This window comes from Trichechus manatus, unplaced genomic scaffold (genome assembly GCF_000243295.1).
Source record: "Trichechus manatus latirostris isolate Lorelei unplaced genomic scaffold, TriManLat1.0 scaffold00048, whole genome shotgun sequence".
In the NCBI taxonomy this organism is placed as follows: domain Eukaryota; kingdom Metazoa; phylum Chordata; class Mammalia; order Sirenia; family Trichechidae; genus Trichechus; species Trichechus manatus.
Genome location: NW_004443984.1, coordinates 795,218 through 813,901, shown reverse-complemented (window position 1 = coordinate 813,901; position 18,684 = coordinate 795,218). Strand labels below are relative to the sequence as shown.

The window sequence follows — 18,684 nt, the reverse complement described above, 5'->3', positions numbered from 1 at the left end:
GTTTCCTCCTACCTGGAACCTGCAGTACCAATCATATATTTGCCATTTGTTCCATGAGGTGTGTTATGGCTTCTGAGACTCACAAAATCCCTGTGTGTGATGTTTTTTCCCAGCATTCCATTGACAGCCATGAGAGGGGATTCCTAAATAAGTGTGTGTTTGGAAATTAAAACTACTAACTGCCTTTTGAGAACATCTTATATTTAATGAAGTGTTTGGTTTGATTAAGGGAGTCCTGGTGGTTTAGTAGTTAAGCACTCAGCTGCTAGCCGAAAGGTTGGTGGTTCAAATCCACCAGCTGCTCCACGGAAGAAAGATGTGGCAGTCTGCTTCCGTAAAGATTTACAGCCTTAGAAACTCTATGAGGCAGTTCAGCTCTGTCCTTTAGGGTCACTATGAGTCAGAATTGACTTGACAGCAATGGGTTTGGTTTTGGTTTTTGGTTTGATTGCTGCTAAAATTATAAGATGATAGGCATCAAAGTGTCTAACCTGAAAACAGCCAAGGTAATTTGACTGACCATCATTCTTTAGATATTGGAAAAAGAAGTTTGTTTGTCTTTTTTTTCCCCCTTAAGGAAGTTCTCTCAAGTTTTCTATCATTCTAGCAGTTTTTTTTCTTTCTTTCTTTTTTTTAAGCATTCTTCTTCCCCCGACTCCTACCCCACCCTCACTAATGCTTTATTCTGGCACAAATAAGGTCGAGTTCATTTTTAGATCTACTGCCTCCTCCTCCACATCCCAGAGAGAACCTGTAGCAAGTGTCTATGACAAATTCTATTTGGAACAGGTCCCTTTGAGATCTTAATTTTACTCTGTGCCCCCACAGGTTTCCAACAGAGCCAGCTAAGAAGGATGGAGAAAGCTCCCTAAGAAGCTATTGATTTTATTGAAATGTTTATTTTCTCAGGTTCCAAACTAATCAAAAGCTAGGTGAGAAGAGTAACAAATCACCAGTTTCTCATATTAAGAGGCTAACCGAGAGAGTTATGGTTTGACCGTAATATCTTTTGCTCATTTTTGTTTTATTCTGTTCACACTTTTAACCCTCCCATAAATGAGTTGATATTGACTGGACAGCAACTGGTAGGTATGTGTTAAGTGGTTCTTGGCCTAAACAGCTATCATTTCCAATCAGGAGCTGGGTTACAAGGCTTTACACACCTGATGGGTCTCAGTCAGTCAACCCACCACTGAGTCTTTGAGTTTGTTTGTGTTTTTCTTAGCTAGTATACATGCTTTTCTTGCTTTCATCTAGAACAAAAGCGCAAACGTTGTTTCCCCATGGCGAAGCCCATATTCATGAGATATACTCACATTTCATCCCAGCTGGCAAGAGGTACTCTTATGGGGGAGCTTCAGGATTGCCCTTTTTAGTTTAGTTTTCTCTTTGACCAATCTCCAAGCAAATATACATAGTTCAGTCTTACATAAATAAAAAGAATAGACTAGTAAACGAATTTTCTGAATGAATCCCTCCAGAGTAAAAATTATCCTGTGTCTCACTCATTCTTTTTCCTATGCTACTTCCCTTTGGCATTGCTTTTGGAATAGTTTTATCTAGTTGAAGCCTATATTGCCTTCAGGGAAAAAACTTTCAAGCAAATTTTTATTTAATTGAATTCCAGTTTTATTTTATTTATTTATTTTTCAAAATGAGGCTGTTTCCCACAAAGCCAAAAAAGAAAGACTAATACCAAAATACACACAGCATATCAGGAGATATGTTTAACATTATGCTTTTCTTGGATACAGAACTATCTTGATGTATAATAAACAGAAAATTTTTAGCAGTCATCAAGTGACGGACTCCCACATATTTTGATCTCAAGCATAGATCTCTTGAGTTTTTTCAAAGAAGTGTGTTGGACAAAGAACATTTGAGTTTTTGTCTTCAAGTTGTATCTCCCAGACTATTTTTAGTCAAGTCTCCCTTTTCAAAGTTGTTTTGGACCTCCTTTGACGTCTCTACTTCTAGTTGCACAGTATTTAATCTGCTGGAACAGTTGAGTTATTTTTAACTATTAAGGAAGTATATAAGGTATTTGACAAACTCTCATTAACTCATTCCCAATCCATTGAAGGTTACTAGAAGAGGGTCCCTATTTTGAATTGTACTAAGGGATGAAGTGAAGCTGTTGGAAGCTGGAAAGCATAAAGCTTTTAGTTCATGTGAATAGTATTGACAAAGAAAAAGCCATTATATTCCATACCCTTGAGTGATTTTTCTTAAGTAGTAACAATCTGCTCTGGAGTATTGTGCCAGGAATTTCAATGATAAATTCTTATATCTAGAAAGTGATGTTACTATTTATCAAAAAGAAACATTAACCATCTATAATAGGGAAGCAAAATTATCCTCATGTAGAAATAGAGGGCGGGATACTGACAGTTTTACCTCACTAATGTAAGCCAGTGGTGAGAGTTGAATGTTTCACCATAGCCTTCATTTAATGGTTTCTCCTTATCTTTTGCTATCTCCATCCTGCCTGGGCTGAGCCTAAATCAGTTCATATCCAGCTGAGGTTAATGGAATTGTGGGATTATCTTCTTGGGAAGAGGAGTTGGAGATCTGGTGCTACATCATAATAGGAAGAAGAGTCACAAAATTAAGGAGTGAACTCTATGGGTTGTATAACTGCTAAGAGCTATAGGGTTATGATGCTTCACTGCTTCCAAGAAAGGACTTGTTAAAAAACAAACAAGCAAATATACCATGCTGTATATTTACAGTTTGAATGCTATTAATGGATTAGTAACATCTATCCTGGATGTGGTGTGTTTTCTACCAGTGCCCATAGTCTCTAATGGGCTGCCGTTGTGTAGGTTTTTCCTGAGTACTTATTGTTTTGCATCTTTGTCCTTTCAAATACAGGATTTAGACAAGAATCAAGAAGAGATCAAAAAACACCATGCCAGCATCAGTGAGCTGAAAAAGAACTTCATGGAATCTGTACCAGAACCACGGCCTAGTGAGTGGGATAAACGCTTATCCACTCACTCCCCGTTCCGAACACTTAGCATCAATGGGCAAGTCCCCACAGGAGAAGGAGTGAGTACTTTGTCCGTGTGACCTAGTGTTAGAAATATTCTGTATCTGAGAGAAAGTTTAAAGTTGAAATTTAGCTTTGGTGCCTCACCAGTTCATTGCAGATGTAAGGCATTCATAACCAAACACTTGTGTTTTAAGTCATTTAGGCTACCCAGTTTAGTAGATGATTAGCAGAGAGGGCTCTGAGAACTGTCTCTGCAGCTGCATGCTTCTGGCTAGTGTGTGTTTACAAATTGACCATAGGGCAGTAGAGCTTTGTTTATATTTAGACTGTGACTTCAAGGACCAGAGAATTTGCTAAATTAATTAAAGTCAAAATTGGAAAGGGTTTAACATTTTTTTAAACTTTATTTGAGCATTTGTACAACTTAGAAATGTCTGGAATGGTTGGCCACATTATATAATAAACCAAGAAGGCCCCTAAGCCAGAAAATGTAAAACACCAAGTATTAACGATAGTATTTCAATTTTAGAAAAACTATTGATGATATTGTATCTTTATAAAGAGTAATATTAAACTTGTAATATGTTTTCTAAGATAGTCATAATTAGAGGAGGCCAGAGATACCTTTCAGGGGCTGTTCTTACTCTATTATTGTTGTCATTTCCTATTTTGGAAATCCTGAATAAATGAATATGTGTAATGAACATATATCCAAAGATTCTTTACTTAATCTTTAGCTGGTACAGGTTAAATATTTATATAATTAGTCACACTCATCTAATGAGTGATTATAATGATTTAAAAATTATGTGCTTGTTTTTTTCCCCAAAACTAGAAAGTTAAGTGAGGTAAAGTGATAATAATTTTAAAAAGTGGTTTTTACATACAGAATTTGTAAGAAACTATCAAAGTTATTGTTTAGTTTCTGGAACTGGAGAAAGTCAATCCACAAAGGCTTCTTCTTGTATTTTTTCAAAAGTATGATTAAAATTGGCTAACAAGTCTCCAAACAGTTGCACCAGTTTCACCAAGGCTTGGAGAGTACCTGAATGAAATAGAGTTACCAGAAATGATAGGATACTGTTGTTACTATTCTCTGTCCTCTCAGCCTCCATTCTCCAATATAAATGACATTTGTTTCATGCTCTAAATCTGGAGAATGTACCCTGAACTGAGACGTTGGCCCTGCTTTCTGGTGAGACCACTGCTCAGTGTCAGTCAGGTATTTCATTCTGGTATGCCTGTAGCAATAAGGGAGCCCTGCTGGCACAGTAGTTAAGAGCTCGGCTGCTAATCGAAAGGTTGACAGTTCAAATCCACCAGCCACTCCTTGGAAACCCTCTGGGGGCAGTTCTACTCTATCCTATAGGGTCACTATGAGTCAGAATCGACTGGATGGCAACGGGTTAACGGCTTCTAGCAATAAGAGTCAGAAAGGGTCTAGCAGTAGTGGTGCCTTAATTTCACTGAGAGGGTCTGGCTAATCAAAGCCTGAGTGAATGACTCTGAACAAGTCACTTACCTTGTCAGGACTTCAGTTTATTGAGTAGATGATCTTTAAGGTCCTCACTAACTCTAAAATTCTGTAAGTCTGTGACTCCATGAGAATAAGCCTCATTGCTGTCTGGCCTGGTTAACCCTACCTATAAATCATAACTGCATATTTTAAAAGTTTTCTTTTTAATTCTGTGCAAGTAATAAAAGATGTTCAACTACTAAAAAAAAAATAACTTAGTAACTCTCTTGAATGATGTTGGGTAAATTTGAATTGGTCTCCATTTCCAGAAATTATCATGTGTTTTTACAGAAACCCTCCAGAAATCATCTCAGGGCTGGTTTTGGGAATGGAGATGTCATTCTGTGGACTTGAAAGAAATGACTTTTTATAAACTAAATCAGATCCATGGGGAGCCCTTAAGCAATTTTAGCTCTATGCTCACGTACATTATCCCTCTAAATGAAAAATGGAATAAGTGAGAACTGTACTGTGATAACCTCTTATATAGGGATAATTTTACTTTTGGCATATCTTACTTTTTCTTTAATAATTAGGACAATATTTATTATCTGGGAATACCTCTTCCACCTTTGATAGCATTGTTGTTACATTGCAAGGCAATTGAATTTTATATAATTTGTGTATAACCAGGTGAAGAAAACCTCTATCCTTCCCTCGGAGAGAAAGGTTGGTGGACCAGAGGTAAAGCTGCTGTTATGACTTGTGCTTCTCAATCAGAATTTGCTCTTGTCATGGCACTAAGCAGATAATCCCCCCAAAACTGAACAGCAGCTTCTGAGTAATTTTTTTTTCTTCTTCTTTTGGCTATAGTAGTAATTTCACACTCAGCCTTCTGGCCTAACACATAACACTTCCACTGCTGCAAGTTTTGCAGCTTTCAGTTTGCTTATTTCGGCGCATGGCTGGTTGAAAAGCTGCATGAAGATGTAAATATGTATTCAGAGAGAAAATGAATTTAATTGTACCCTATTCTTTTTATGTTGTCTTTCTTCTCCCTCTTTTTTTCTTTTAAAAATCACTATAATTTTGCATCCTTTCTCTTCTTTTTTTCTTTTTGCTGACCAGCCCCCCAGCTACTTTCTCCCTGATACATATCACTTAGGGGTGTGCAAAGAACCAGTTTTGAGCTTCCAAACTGATCAGAGAAGGCTTGCTCAACTGAGAGAACTTAGAGCCAAGTTTTTCCTTTCATAAAATCTGTCTTAACTATGGATGGCAGAGTACAGAAATTGGGGAAGAGAGGAGAAAGCGTCTCAATTGGACAAGTGGGGGAAAAAGCTTTCCTTAAAAGTGTCAAAAATATTCATTTAATGTAATATATAGACTTTCATGATTGTCATTATTATTATTGTTAATAATCATGACTCAGAGACAGGGAGGGAGTTTGCAATTGTTAAGATCTTGTACAGTTTTGTTTCTGTTTTTGTTTTGTTTTATGCTTGAGGTTTCCAAGGGTTAAATCATTTGTGTTCTACTTAAGTAGAACTTGGAGGACCATTATAAATTTTTATACTTTTTGTTTTTCTTTTGCAGTCTTTAAAATGTTTAGGATTACAATTTTTACTCCCTTAAGCAAAAGCTAACTACATACTGAATGAACTATTGCATTTTTAAGTCTATATGAAAAATATAAAGATAACTTTTTATATTCTGCCATTCTGTTTGTAATAAAAGTAACTTTTCTGATGGCAAAAGGAATGCTTCATTATTGGCTTTGCCGGATTGATCTAAGAAAAAATTGGCAGCGCTAAAGCAATGAAAAATTACTTAGAATTCATATGTGGAAATCCTCTGAAGGAGGAGTAAATACTATAAGGAAGTCCAGTGATTCCTTGAACTTTCAGAAGTTCTGATGTTGTTCATTCACAAAATTATCTACTGAGCACCCTGCTGTATTACAGACACTTGGCCAAGATAAATTGCCAAACTTAAGTAAAGCTGAAGTAAAGAGCATCCAAAAGATCTTCCCAAATCCTTTGCACATCCCCAAGTATCATTTTTGAGCACTTTCCATCTGTCATTTTGTTCATCTTTCTCTGTCTTTCTTGATCTTCTACCGTGAAAGCAGACAGAGGAACGTGCTCTGTTAGTACAGGGTGAAGAGAAAATTAAAAGGCAAGAGAGATCTACTGAAAGAGCCTTGCCCCAGCAAGAAAACGAAGAAATTCTTCCCAAGGTTTCTATTCCAATCCCTGAGGATCACAAGTCTCTCAAAAAGTGCCGTCTCTACTCTAGTACTTTTCCATTTCCTCGTATTCCTTTCATGATGTCTTTTCTCGTGGTCCTTGCATTGGCTGTTTGGTGGTTGGTCTTTCTGTGATCGGAAAACAGGGTGCTCATCTGAAATGTCGAGACTCAAACCATTGAACTTCTGTCCTTGACTTCTACTGTGTTATCTCCTATATGATGTTCTCTAGTTCACTGTCCCAGAGGAGATCTTGTGATCACTTTTCTGTCAATAAAATGTTACTCTTTGTAGAGTATGTTACTTGGAGTATAAAGGAGTAGCAATGGATTGCCCAAGCCAGCTTTTCTGCCCTGAAGTCTAACAAGCCTTTGTACTGCATAGATAAATCAGATTTAAGCATATGGCAGGTTGATACTTTTCCCAAAAGCTTTAACTCTTTTATCCTGCATGTTCTTACCATTTACTGTTGCTATGTCCTCCTCCCCAATGTTTCGCACAAAGCAGGATACTCCTAAAACATTTGATGGAATATTTTCCTCATCCTTTACCGTCATTTGTGTGGCATGGGCTCCATAGTTCAAGAAAAAACATTAGACTTGCCAACCTTTCAGAAGCCTTAAAATGATACATTTTGATTTATGAAATCTATAACCACTCCTTTTCTTGGGATGTCAAACCAGTATATACAAAGGCCTTTTCTGGAAAAGGACTTTTGACTTCTGTGGCCTTCTTATGAGTATTTCTGAGAGGTACAGGGACAGATGACTTTTTCCTGCCTGGTATACAGAAGAGAGCTACAAAGATTAAATACCATCTTTTCACAAGTAGGGTGTTGATGGTATAAGGAAAATGGTGCTGGTGCCCCTCATCCTTCAGCCAGGGCTAAATTTCCCAGACTATTCTTCCTCCTACCCATCTTTAAAAGTCCTGGAATACAGATTTATTCGAGATCTGTACATAAACATATCCTTCTCAGAATTAAAATACTGTGTAACTTCTTTATGACTTAAGTAATTATATTGTTAGAAGCAATATTTAGCCAGTATGACAAGCTTAAAGTATATATTTATATACTTTGTTTTCCTGATGCTCTTCAGGACTGTTTGTTCTTGCACTTTGTGTTGAAATCAATTGTTTTTAATCAATGGCCTTGTGAGCTAAAGTACTGTTGTGACAAGTGTGTGTTGTCTGTTTGCATGTTGATTTGTAAGGCTTCCCTGAATGTAAATATGAGTGCCTGCTCTCTTCAGAACACAACTCTGATACCTAACCAGTTATTTTTGTTTTACCTGAGTATTAATGAAACTTTGCATGTAGCTTGCTTTTTATGACACTTGAATGTACCAATATGAATGAATTGGTTAATGTTGTCTCAAATATTTGTTATGAAATCTGAGTTTATAAGGTTATCAAACTGAGGTGTTTGCACTTTGTTTTACTTCTCAACGATTTTTAGTTGATGAAACTTTTAAACAAGACTTGTTTTTGAGAAGATGTCCTCTTAGAAGAAAAAAAAAAGAGAGAAAGAGAACAGTGAAGCCAAGAATCTTTTGTCCTTCAGCATCCACCAGTATTATTCTATTGTCTCTTGAGACATGTAGAAAGAATTATCTGGCATTTCCTGAAAACTGCTACTCTGTCACTGTAGGCTTTCTCAAAAATGGGGAAAAGAAGCAAGGTGTCGTTAAATTAAAAAAATCTGTATGAGTGTATATCTTTCATGTCACAGACTATGTCTGTTTATAACAAGTATTTTGTAAATAAGCATATTTATTGACTCATAATAAGAAAATAGAAAACTCAGCTTGAAATACTGCAAAGCTGTTCTCTAACACAGAAAATGATAATCATAAGTATCCCCCTTTATCTGTGAAATAGAGATAGAAGAGCTTTCCTTAATGAAATTATAGCATTGTTTAGATTATTCTGAATCTTTTTTTAAGAAACTAAAAAGGAAATAATCTTAGAATTTTATTGATACTTTTATAACTATTTCAGATTATATTTCCAGTTTTCATCCTTGTACACAGCTGTTTATTATTCTTATAAACTTCACCCAGAATTATGTCTCCCTTTATATTGGAACTACTCCACAAGTCCATTAAAAGTCTAGTCAAAGCCACTGATATTTTCACTCCTCTGTAGTTCATGAGGAGTCCTCAGAGATACTCACCTATAGTCAAAAGAGAGGCCCCTTTTTCTATTAATAGGGTAAGAACAGTTGAGAGGAGAATAGCCAAGCCTTTGTTTTGGACTTAGCTGGCCAGTGCAGGCTCAAAAAATATACCTATCACAGTTATCAGAGGAAAAATATTGGACATTCCAACTTTCTGTTATCTAATGTTAACTCTGCCGATATTTATAACATAAAATTGTAGGTAGTCTTGGTTTCTTTCTCCCACCTCATTCCATTCTCAATACTAGAGAGAGATCTAAGTAACTGTTGATTGGTTTTACCCTGATTCAGCTTCTTAATGGCAAGTTGATAAGTAAAAAACAATTTGGACTACAGATATCAATGCAGACCAGTAAAAAGTCTTGGATATTTGCCTTGGTTTTGCCGTTCATTTCCAGGGTGACTCTGAAAAGTTCACTTAACTACTTGGTGCCCAGGTTTCCACCTAGTAACATGGAGACAAACCTACCTCATAAGCATGAATCTGTAACATGTTCCAGAAACAGAAGCTCTGGTTGACGGTCGAACACCAGATCAATTCTTGATGTTTGGGGGCTGGGAAAATGAAAGTTTAAAAACAAAAGCATTAACTTCTTGGAATTTTTTATTAGAAAGTAAACTCTGTTTATTTCCATCTACTTCTTGTTGATATTTGACCAAGCACTTAAAACTACTAAAGTTTAAAAATATCTTTCCAAATTCATCCTACTCTTAAACAATTTAGCTTATCCGAATGGAATGCTTAGAATGGACCATACTTGCCAATAAACCCAGCATCTATATTTTGGGCCTACCTGTTAGCCATTTTCTTATATTCTAATACTTACAACATGCAGGAGATTCAACTGCATATGTCAGTTTTACTACTTGTTTACATCTTCAGTAAAAGTTCTGAGAGAAGAAGAGATTGACTCTGTTGACTAGGATCAGATTGGGGATTATCTGTGGATTTCAGTTACCTGAGCAGAGATAACCAGTGTGGATTGGATTTCCAGTTGTCCTCCTAGGGCCTAGCATATTTTTTATTAATCATTTTTGTAAGTTTCACCCTGAAATTTCTGTGGATAAAGCAAATTAGTTTTCTCTTACTTTCCTAAATCACTTTTGAAATACTTCTTTCAGAAGAGTATATAGGACACACTAGCCATTAGAGGTTCAGTTACTTTTTGAAAGACCTTGCCAATCAAAATTTATACTTGGGCTTTACCTAAACCAAAAATCAAACCTGTTGCCGTCAAGTTGATTCTGACTCATAGCGACCCGATAGGACAGAGTAGAACTGCCCCATAGGATTTCCAAGGAGCGGCTGGTGGATTCCAACTGCCGACCCTTTGGTTAACCACCCAGTTCTTAACCACTGTGCCACCAGGGCTCTGGGCTTTACCTAGTGGCCACATATTTACAAAAGGAAGACAGAAAAGGCAAAAACAATATGAGACACTTTCTGATTGTTGCTTTTTCTCCCCCAAGGCATTAAGTATAGTAAAGATATAAACAGCTTCTCTACAGAATTACCTTCCCTTGAGTTCCTCTTCATGTAAGTTATAAAATCCCAAACTTCTTTACAGCATTGTAAATTTCTGTATGACACATAGAAATATCTCTCTCTCTTTTTTTTTCTCTTGCATTCGGGCTACCCCTGTTGTTTGTAATTTTGGTGCTAGAAACTGGGACAACTCCTTATTCTCTACTTTGAGCAGCATGTGGACTAACCATATTTGCCTTCTCTACACTATATTGTATGGTATCAATAAGGCCACTCTCATTTCTGCTGTTGTTACCCCCTCGTGGTTTAAGATCTCCTTTTTACTGTAGCAGAATATGTTTGACACAAAAAGAAGCACATTGGTGCAGGGCTAGGAAGGGGCACATGAAATGGTTAAGAAGGTATGGTGTTGGAGTGAGAAAAGATAAGAGAGATAGCCATATAAAGTTAGGCTTGAAGAGGGAGAGGGGTTGCTATGACCAGCAATTACAAATTCATGGAGGATTTCATTTGGTAAACTAAATTCCTGTAACATGAGAACTTGAAAGGCAAAAACAAAGTGTGATTCTTTATAATAAGTTCATTATTCACATACATCAGAAATACAGGCTAAAATCTAAATAATTTTAATAATAGCCTAACTAAATGTATAGACAAATTGTTGAGGAAATGGACACTTTGGGAATGCTTTTCTAATCTTTTGTGATTGACATCTTAGAGGTCAGCAGTGCCCTTTTTACCATGCATAGTCAGAATCCCGTTTTGGAATAGAATAAATCTGGCATTTCAAAGATTGAAAGAGAGGGAAGGCATAGAGTCCCAGCTGTCTCTTCTGGTCCCCCAAATCAATAAAGGATGCATTTCAGCCCCTCAGTTTCTTCTCTACTTGTCTTTAAAGAAGAGTCCACATATATATAGGATCCTATCTCAGTAAAACACAGAGAATAAGAATTAAGGGAAAAACATGGTACTGCCATTCATTTATTCAATACCCACTAGCAAGGCACTGTACTATCCACTGTAAGGATACAAAGAGGTGACATTATCAGAATTTTAGGATTGGATAGCCCCCTAATCCAACTCCACTACCTTCCCAGTGCTTGCCTATTCTCTACAATGTTCCTACCAAGTAGTCTCCCAGCCTGGGCTTAAATATCTTCCAAGGTAGCATATTGTATCTTTGGATGGCTCTGATTTTATATATAAGTTTCTCTTATTTTAAGTCAAAATGTTTTCCTATAGCTTTCACTTCTTGATCCAGAAGGGAGACATTCTGAAGAATTTCCTGTCTTCTTTGCACATTATCTCTCTTGACGTAGTTAAAGGTAGCTCTGATGTTGGAATTAGTCACGATTCTTACCCTCATCATTTAACATCTAATCTCCAAATCTATCCCAGTTTTCCTCCTAGCATGTTATCCTTCTACTTCCTTCCTTTTCTTTTTCTAGCTTTCCTTGTTTTATTAGCTTTTTCTTTCTGGCCCTGTTGCCCATAGGTTGCTTCCCTAAGGTTTATTCTGTTTTATGTCCCTACCCATCAACTTACTCTCTCTAAAAGAACATTTTTAAATCTGTGATAATCCCAGCTTGCTCATAGACATCACATGTACTTGGAATTATTTTTAGATAAAAGCTGTGTGGGGAGGGGATAGGTTTGTAGCTTTGGAAACTTCTTGTAGCCCAGAATCTGCTGACAAGATTATATCACTTATATTTTGAGGAAGCACACCGCTAGAGCCTACGCTTTAGGTTTGCTTGCCTTCTCTGACAGCCTGACTAACTTTTACATACTTTAGAGCCTCCAAGTGATTTGATTTATAGCAGTGTGACATGATAAAGTTATGGAAATTTTCTTTCTGTTTAACATTCTGATCATGATTTAGATCCTCACCAGAAAAAGTGATATTAAATATTTGAAATGTTGTTAATCCATCTCTTTTAGTTGTGCCTGTCTCCTCAAAACTGTGAGATTCTCAAAGGTGAGAGGCCTTGTTTTATTCATCATTGTTTGCCTGTCTATCACCTTTGTATCCCAGGTACCACATTGCCATGTATATAACAAATAATTAATGTTATAAAAGGATCTCTGTTGGCACAATGGTTAAGCATTTGACTGCTAACCAAAAGGTTGGCAATTTGAACCCACCCAGTGGCTCCATGGGAGAAAGACCCAGCAATCTACTCCTGTAAAGATTATAGCCTAGAAAACCCTATGGGGCAGTTCTGCTCTGTCACATGGGGTCTCTATGAGTCAAAAATCAACTTGATGGCACCTAATAACAGTAACAACAAATTGAATTAAATGATTAATCACAGATTGTACAGGATAAACTCCAGCTTTCTACTTAGCAGCTCTTGTATTGGGTCACAGATTTGTACCAAATTAATATATTGTGGAATATCATTTCTTTAAATAATAACTGAATCATATTGGCAGCAAGTATTCTCATTTAGAAAACTTTCCAAATTCATGCTTTCAAATAATCACCATATACCCAATCAGTGCATGCAGGTAGCCAAGGAAGCATATATATAGCCTAGGAGCCCCTGTATCTTTTGTCAATCTAGTGGTATGGTCCCTGGTTGATTCAAGGAATCTTTGTGTACCTCCGTGGTAAATATCAGTCTCTCTCGTTCATGTCTTGTAATTTGTTTCTCAATTGAAAGCTCTTATGAATTTACCACAGGTAATAATCAACTCCTTCCAGTCCAGAACGTATTATCTGAGACTGTAGTACATGTCTGTATATATAAACTCATCTTGGAGTGTGATGTCATAAAAGGAACCAGTTATCTGACAGTTTGTGTTTATTTAAAATGTATTTTAATTTGATACCTTTCTCCTGTGTTTTATGTGATATAGAAACACCAAATATATCAAACTCTTCAGGGTTCTATACGTCATGTAGATCAGGGGTCTGCAAACTTTTTCTGTAAAAGGCCAGATAGTAAAAATTTTAGGCTTGCAGGCCATATTGTCTCTGTCACAACTACTCAGTTCTGTCACTGTAGTGCAAAAACAGTCGTAGACAATACCTAAACGAGTGAGCATGACTGTATTCCAATCAGACATTATTTATGGACACCAGAATTTTAATTCCATATCATTTTTATGTGTCACTAAATGTTATTCTGTTTTTCCCCCCAACCATTTAAAAATGTAAAAACCATTCTTAGCTCATATCTATACCAAAAAAGGAGAGGCTTGTATTTAGCCTGCTTGTCATAGTTTGCTGATCCCTGATATAGACCAGAGAAGTAATTAATTATGTTTTCTGCCTTTGCATTGAGTGCTTTAAGGAGGTATAATTGCAATCTTAGCATCTTCATTCATTTCTTGTTTATGATTAGAAATGGAAAACAAAAGACATGGCATTTGTTCCTATTTATCTGGCAATCCGGGTACACCTGAATGTATCTAAACTATCTGTAACCACCACAGCACCCTTTGTCATTTTTCCAACTCGCTCTGTGTTAACTGTGTTCTTAACATATTCAGTGATGAATCCAACTGCCCCCTTTGTTTTGTTTTAAAACAAAAGACTCTGCCTCCTTTTTTCCCTAAGAAGTAAAGAAACAACAATTCCCAAACCACCTTCTCTTTAGCCAAGTTTTAAAGATACCTAATGAACATGATAAAGTGAAATGATTTTCACTCTGAGCTTTTGGTACACTTAGTGCTTCAAGCAGGTGTATAAATTTAAGGTTGAGTATCTAGGAAAACATTTCAGAAGATTCCCTTTTTCTAATTATTACTTTCAAAATTAAAAAAAATTTGTTTGAGGGGAATTCCCTCATTGAGGTCCTATGTGGGCATTATTTACCAGTATATCGGAATTTTAAGAAGTTCCCTTCGTTGGAGGTGTCTTTGCTCCCTATTTGACATGGTTGTGTTCTGAAAGATTCCTTGATCAGTAATTAGCTTTGGGAGGTGCTTTGTAATAAACCCCTAAATCTGTGTTCCTTTTAGTTCCCTTGTCCAGGATCCTTTAGCTTTAATATTCAGTTGAATGAATTGTTCATCTGTTAAAAGTTCAGCAAGATAAAGAAATCTCCTGAAGAACTTCTCTTCTAGGACACTTTCTTTGATATTTATCTCAAGTTATTTGCTCTGTTAATATGTAAACTTACCATTAATAAATCTCACTGCAAATCTGATTCTGGTTGCTACTAGTCATTAAGAAAATAGGAGCCAGTAATGCTATACAGGAGCCCTGGCAGAGGAGTGGTTAAAGCACTCAGCTGCTAACCAAAAAGTTGGTGGTTGGAACCCATCAACCATTCCACGGGAGAAAGATGTGGCAGCCTGCTTCCATAAAGATTTACAGCCTTGGAAACCCTATAGTAGGGTTGCAATAGGTTAGAATTGACTCGACTACAATGGGGAATGCTGTACATAGGCATACTCACTACAAAAAAAGGAGGGGAGGGAAAAAGATCCTCTGCTTCAGCTGATCAGCAAGAGATGGCTGTCAGCAAGTATTACTAGAAAAGTTCTCTTGTTTTTCCATATTTTCACTGTCTTCTCTGTGCCCTAGTAATTGTCTTTTGCTCAGCCCTAAGACAGAGCTAACCTATCATCCTGTGTTCAATTGTCAGAATATTAATGCTTTAAATCAGCTTTGAATTCATTTGATTTATTTGTACCAAGTTTTAAAAATAGCTTTTTTCTCACCAACACTTAATCAGTCACTGTAATACATGTAATTGTCACATCTGTTAGAAGCATTTTTAATACGCTGAATTTTTCTTTTGTTTTCTGTTTTTTTTTCAAAAAGCACTCTGCAGATTAGTAGTTATTAACCATCCAGTATTGCCACTCTGATCACACTGAAGAGTGAAGAATGGAGTGGGTGTGGATGTGTGGGTGTGATGAGAGCTTGCTCCTGTAATGTGGAATTAACTGAAGGTGTATCAATTTATTTCTTACTTCACCTTGGGTAAACCTTATCTACTCTCAAAGCTGTAGATTTTATTATATTATCCAGATGACTACTTAAAAAGAACACTCCAAATTTTGGAGTGGTCTACTTACTAGTGCAAAGTGTGTACCTCGTGGCCATGTAAAAATTTTGAAGTGTTTCTCCAACGCTACTATCCTTTTAAAGGAGGTTGTTGAAAATGTTAACATGGAAAGTCATTTTCATTATTACAGAATTTTTCAGAAGACACAACTAATTAGTATCTAACCATAGTTTTCTCTTGTGTTTTGTTCTGTGGACTCAAGATGCTGTTTTCTAGCCACCAAATTGGGCTGTAATGTTTTTCTTAAGTGTTTATTATGGCTTTAATCATTTGTTTAAATTTGAACATCTGAGAAATCCTGTCAAATAAATTTAATTTTGCTCTATACTAAATCTGACCATACTAAATGGTCAGTGTTTTTATACTGATACAGCCTCTTTCTCTCCATCTCCATCCTTCCCAAACATGATCCTTCATAGTTTTATGAAATGAAATTGGCCACTAAGGGCTTCTTGTCTCCTAGCTGTGTTTAGTGTAACGTTAACATTTGCTTAAGCACTTTGACTTCTATAGCTGTATTCGGGTTTGAGAATACTCATTTGATCTGTGGAGTTCTTGCTGGTGAGTGCAGTATAAAGGCAAAATTTTCTATTATTATTTAATAGTCAAAATTTTGCATCAGGCACGGATTTTGAAGCTGTTTTCTTTTACATTCACCTATTCTGGGGATAATCTAAGAACAACACTACCAGTATTTGGGAAATTATAAAAACTATGTTTGAAGGATAATTGTCATTGCCAAATTTCATTTGCTGGCATTTGTAAAAGCCATAGAAAGGCTACATTGTGGAGTGATTTCCCTATAATAAATAATTTTGTCAATTCTAATTTAGTAAAAGCCAACATCTTCCTGAATAAACTCCTCTATCCAGATATGCAGATATAATCTTTATATACCAGAGAGTACCACTGGGCCATGAAGAGAACTCTGAGTTTTGTAGAGAAGCTAGTGAACACTACAAAGATATATTTCTAGCTAAGGACCAATAGCATGCCAAACTTAAAAAAAAAAAAAAAAAAATGAGGAGAGGAGCCCTAGCCAAGAGAGAAAAACTAGAATGAAGAGAAATGGATTACATGATAGAGAGTGGCACACTGGAGAGTAAAGACTGAAAATTTAAATCTTTTGCTAGCAACATGGTTACTCTGTTGTTAGTTTATCCCCATTTTGAGTGTTTATTATAATGTTCCTTTTTAAACTGCCAGTTTGCCTGAATTTTCCACCGAAAGGGTACCAAAGCTATTATTTATGAGGCTTTTGGGGTGGGGGGGGCTAAGGAAATGCTTTACTTTTTGGTAATTTTTGTTCTTCTTTCTTCTTTTGTTTCCTTTTTTGGCTGAAGAATGGGCTACTGCTGCTTGACTTGTCATCTTTATGAGCTGTTTACACATGGCTTTTGCAAAAGAAGCCATTACCACATCTGATTTATCTTTTATTGCAAGTGCCCATTTAAAAGCGTTTGTTTTGACTTAAAATCCTTTAAAAATCATAAGGTTTAATGTTCCTTCTGGCTATTATACAACCAAGGCAAATACCGATATTAATAATTTTTCAAAATAGGAAAAAATATGAGAAATATTAATGTTTAAAGACATGTGTTTCCCTTTTTAGAGCCTTTTCACTAGGCATTTACAGCCATTCTTTGCTGAGACATAAACTTGTCATATTTTATTAAAGAGAAGAATGTAGAAACAAAGCACTCGCAATTAACTGATCTTATCAGGACTGGATTCTACTTTGCATGTTGTGGACTATTTGGGGGTATTATTTAAACACATTGTTGATAATATTTATTATTCATTATCTGTAATATGTATTGTTTACTTTAGTTAAGAACCAGGAGCTGGACTCTTCTGCTGGGTATCTTCCTTCTGTGCTTAGCAAGATAACCTCGATTCCTGCTGGTTCTGTGGGCAATTGCAGTGCAAAGCATTTCTTACTGGGTTTGCAAAGCAAGGGTAATGTGCTCTGTGGGTGTTTGTGTGTCTGTGCAACCCCTATCCCACTGCCACCTCCTGCTCTCTCCCTTCTCCTTATCAAATTTTATTTTTAAAAAATCTGTGTAAACCTTATTTAAAAATCTAATGAATCCTTTTTTTTCTACGGTATAGAAACACTGATAAAATTTAATGTATTAACTTTCCCTAGGTATTTGCATTTCACCAGGCCACAGAGTCATTGCAAAGTCAATGGTGACATTTCAGGTTGATCATACCATTAAGCAGTACTTATAAGGCCAGCCCTGAGTCTCATTTTACTTGACGGAATGGAAAAACAGAATGAAGAGAATGGGAGGACCAGTAGTAGTTTAATTGGTGGGTTGGACTTTGGGGTTCCATTATGCAAAATGACTGGAGAGATAGTATGCTGAATCTCATACTCTCCTTTTGGGAAAAATTTAGTACTTTCAGGAAGCAAAAATTTATGGGGAATAGCAATATAGAAAGATATGCTTTGGGCCCTAGAAAAGCAATAAATCTATCAAGCTTTGAAAAGATTGTAACTAATCAGAAATGTTTTCCTTCTTTTCTTTTTTAATAGACAATGTGTATCTTAAAACTAGCCATTTAAAATGGCCTATCCAGTGTTCTTCATGAGCATCTTGGCTCAGAAATATTTATTTAATAGTCTCATAGTATACATATCTTAATTCTAGTCTTCTATCACGATTTCTTTCCTCAAAGTTCTGGCTGGTGATGCTTTCTAAAATATAATGAGGACCTGGTTGAGAACTTGCTAACAACAGGTGAAACAACACCAGCCTGAGTTAAAGCCACATGCCTGACCCACTTTAGGTGCTCAAGAAACACTTACTTCTACGTAGGGACTAGATGTCTTCATTGCTTTGGTCCGTGTTTCTTTGCAAAAAGTAATACTTTAAAAAATATAAAATCATTCTGGATGTAGAGTATAATGGTGTTGATCTACAGCACATGTCTCTAATCTAGAGTTATTGTTTAAATTTGGATCAAGTTTTGGGTTACTTTGATCTTTAATATTTTATATTCTCAATTGCTATCATGACTGTGGCAAGAGAGTGATAATTCCCTTTGGGTTTTCACTGTTTCTGAGGCAGATCTCTAATAAGAACATTTACAGAGGAATTAAATCGCAGATACAGCCAGATCTTTAGTCATATTCCTGAGAATGTCCTTGGCATCTCTAAGTCAGAAAACATTACACAAAATATAATGAAGCTACAGCTTAAATTTGAGCTGTTTTCTTTTCTGCCCAGATATGGTAAGTCCATCATCATTGACATTGACTTTCAAAACCAGCTCACTAAATAATGAAG

At 36.3% G+C, this 18,684-nt stretch overlaps 1 protein-coding gene across 13 annotated transcripts in view; it reads left to right on the top strand.

Moving 5' to 3' along the window:
* Positions 1-18,684, top strand: part of EPB41 (erythrocyte membrane protein band 4.1) — a 214,141-nt gene that overhangs the window by 172,054 nt on the left and 23,403 nt on the right. For all 13 annotated transcript variants that reach the window (XM_023732039.1, XM_023732041.1, XM_023732038.1 and 10 more), the window contains one exon: positions 2,875-3,051. In XM_023732039.1, coding sequence (XP_023587807.1) covers positions 2,875-3,051 — 177 coding nt within the window. The remainder of the gene's footprint in view (positions 1-2,874; positions 3,052-18,684) is intronic.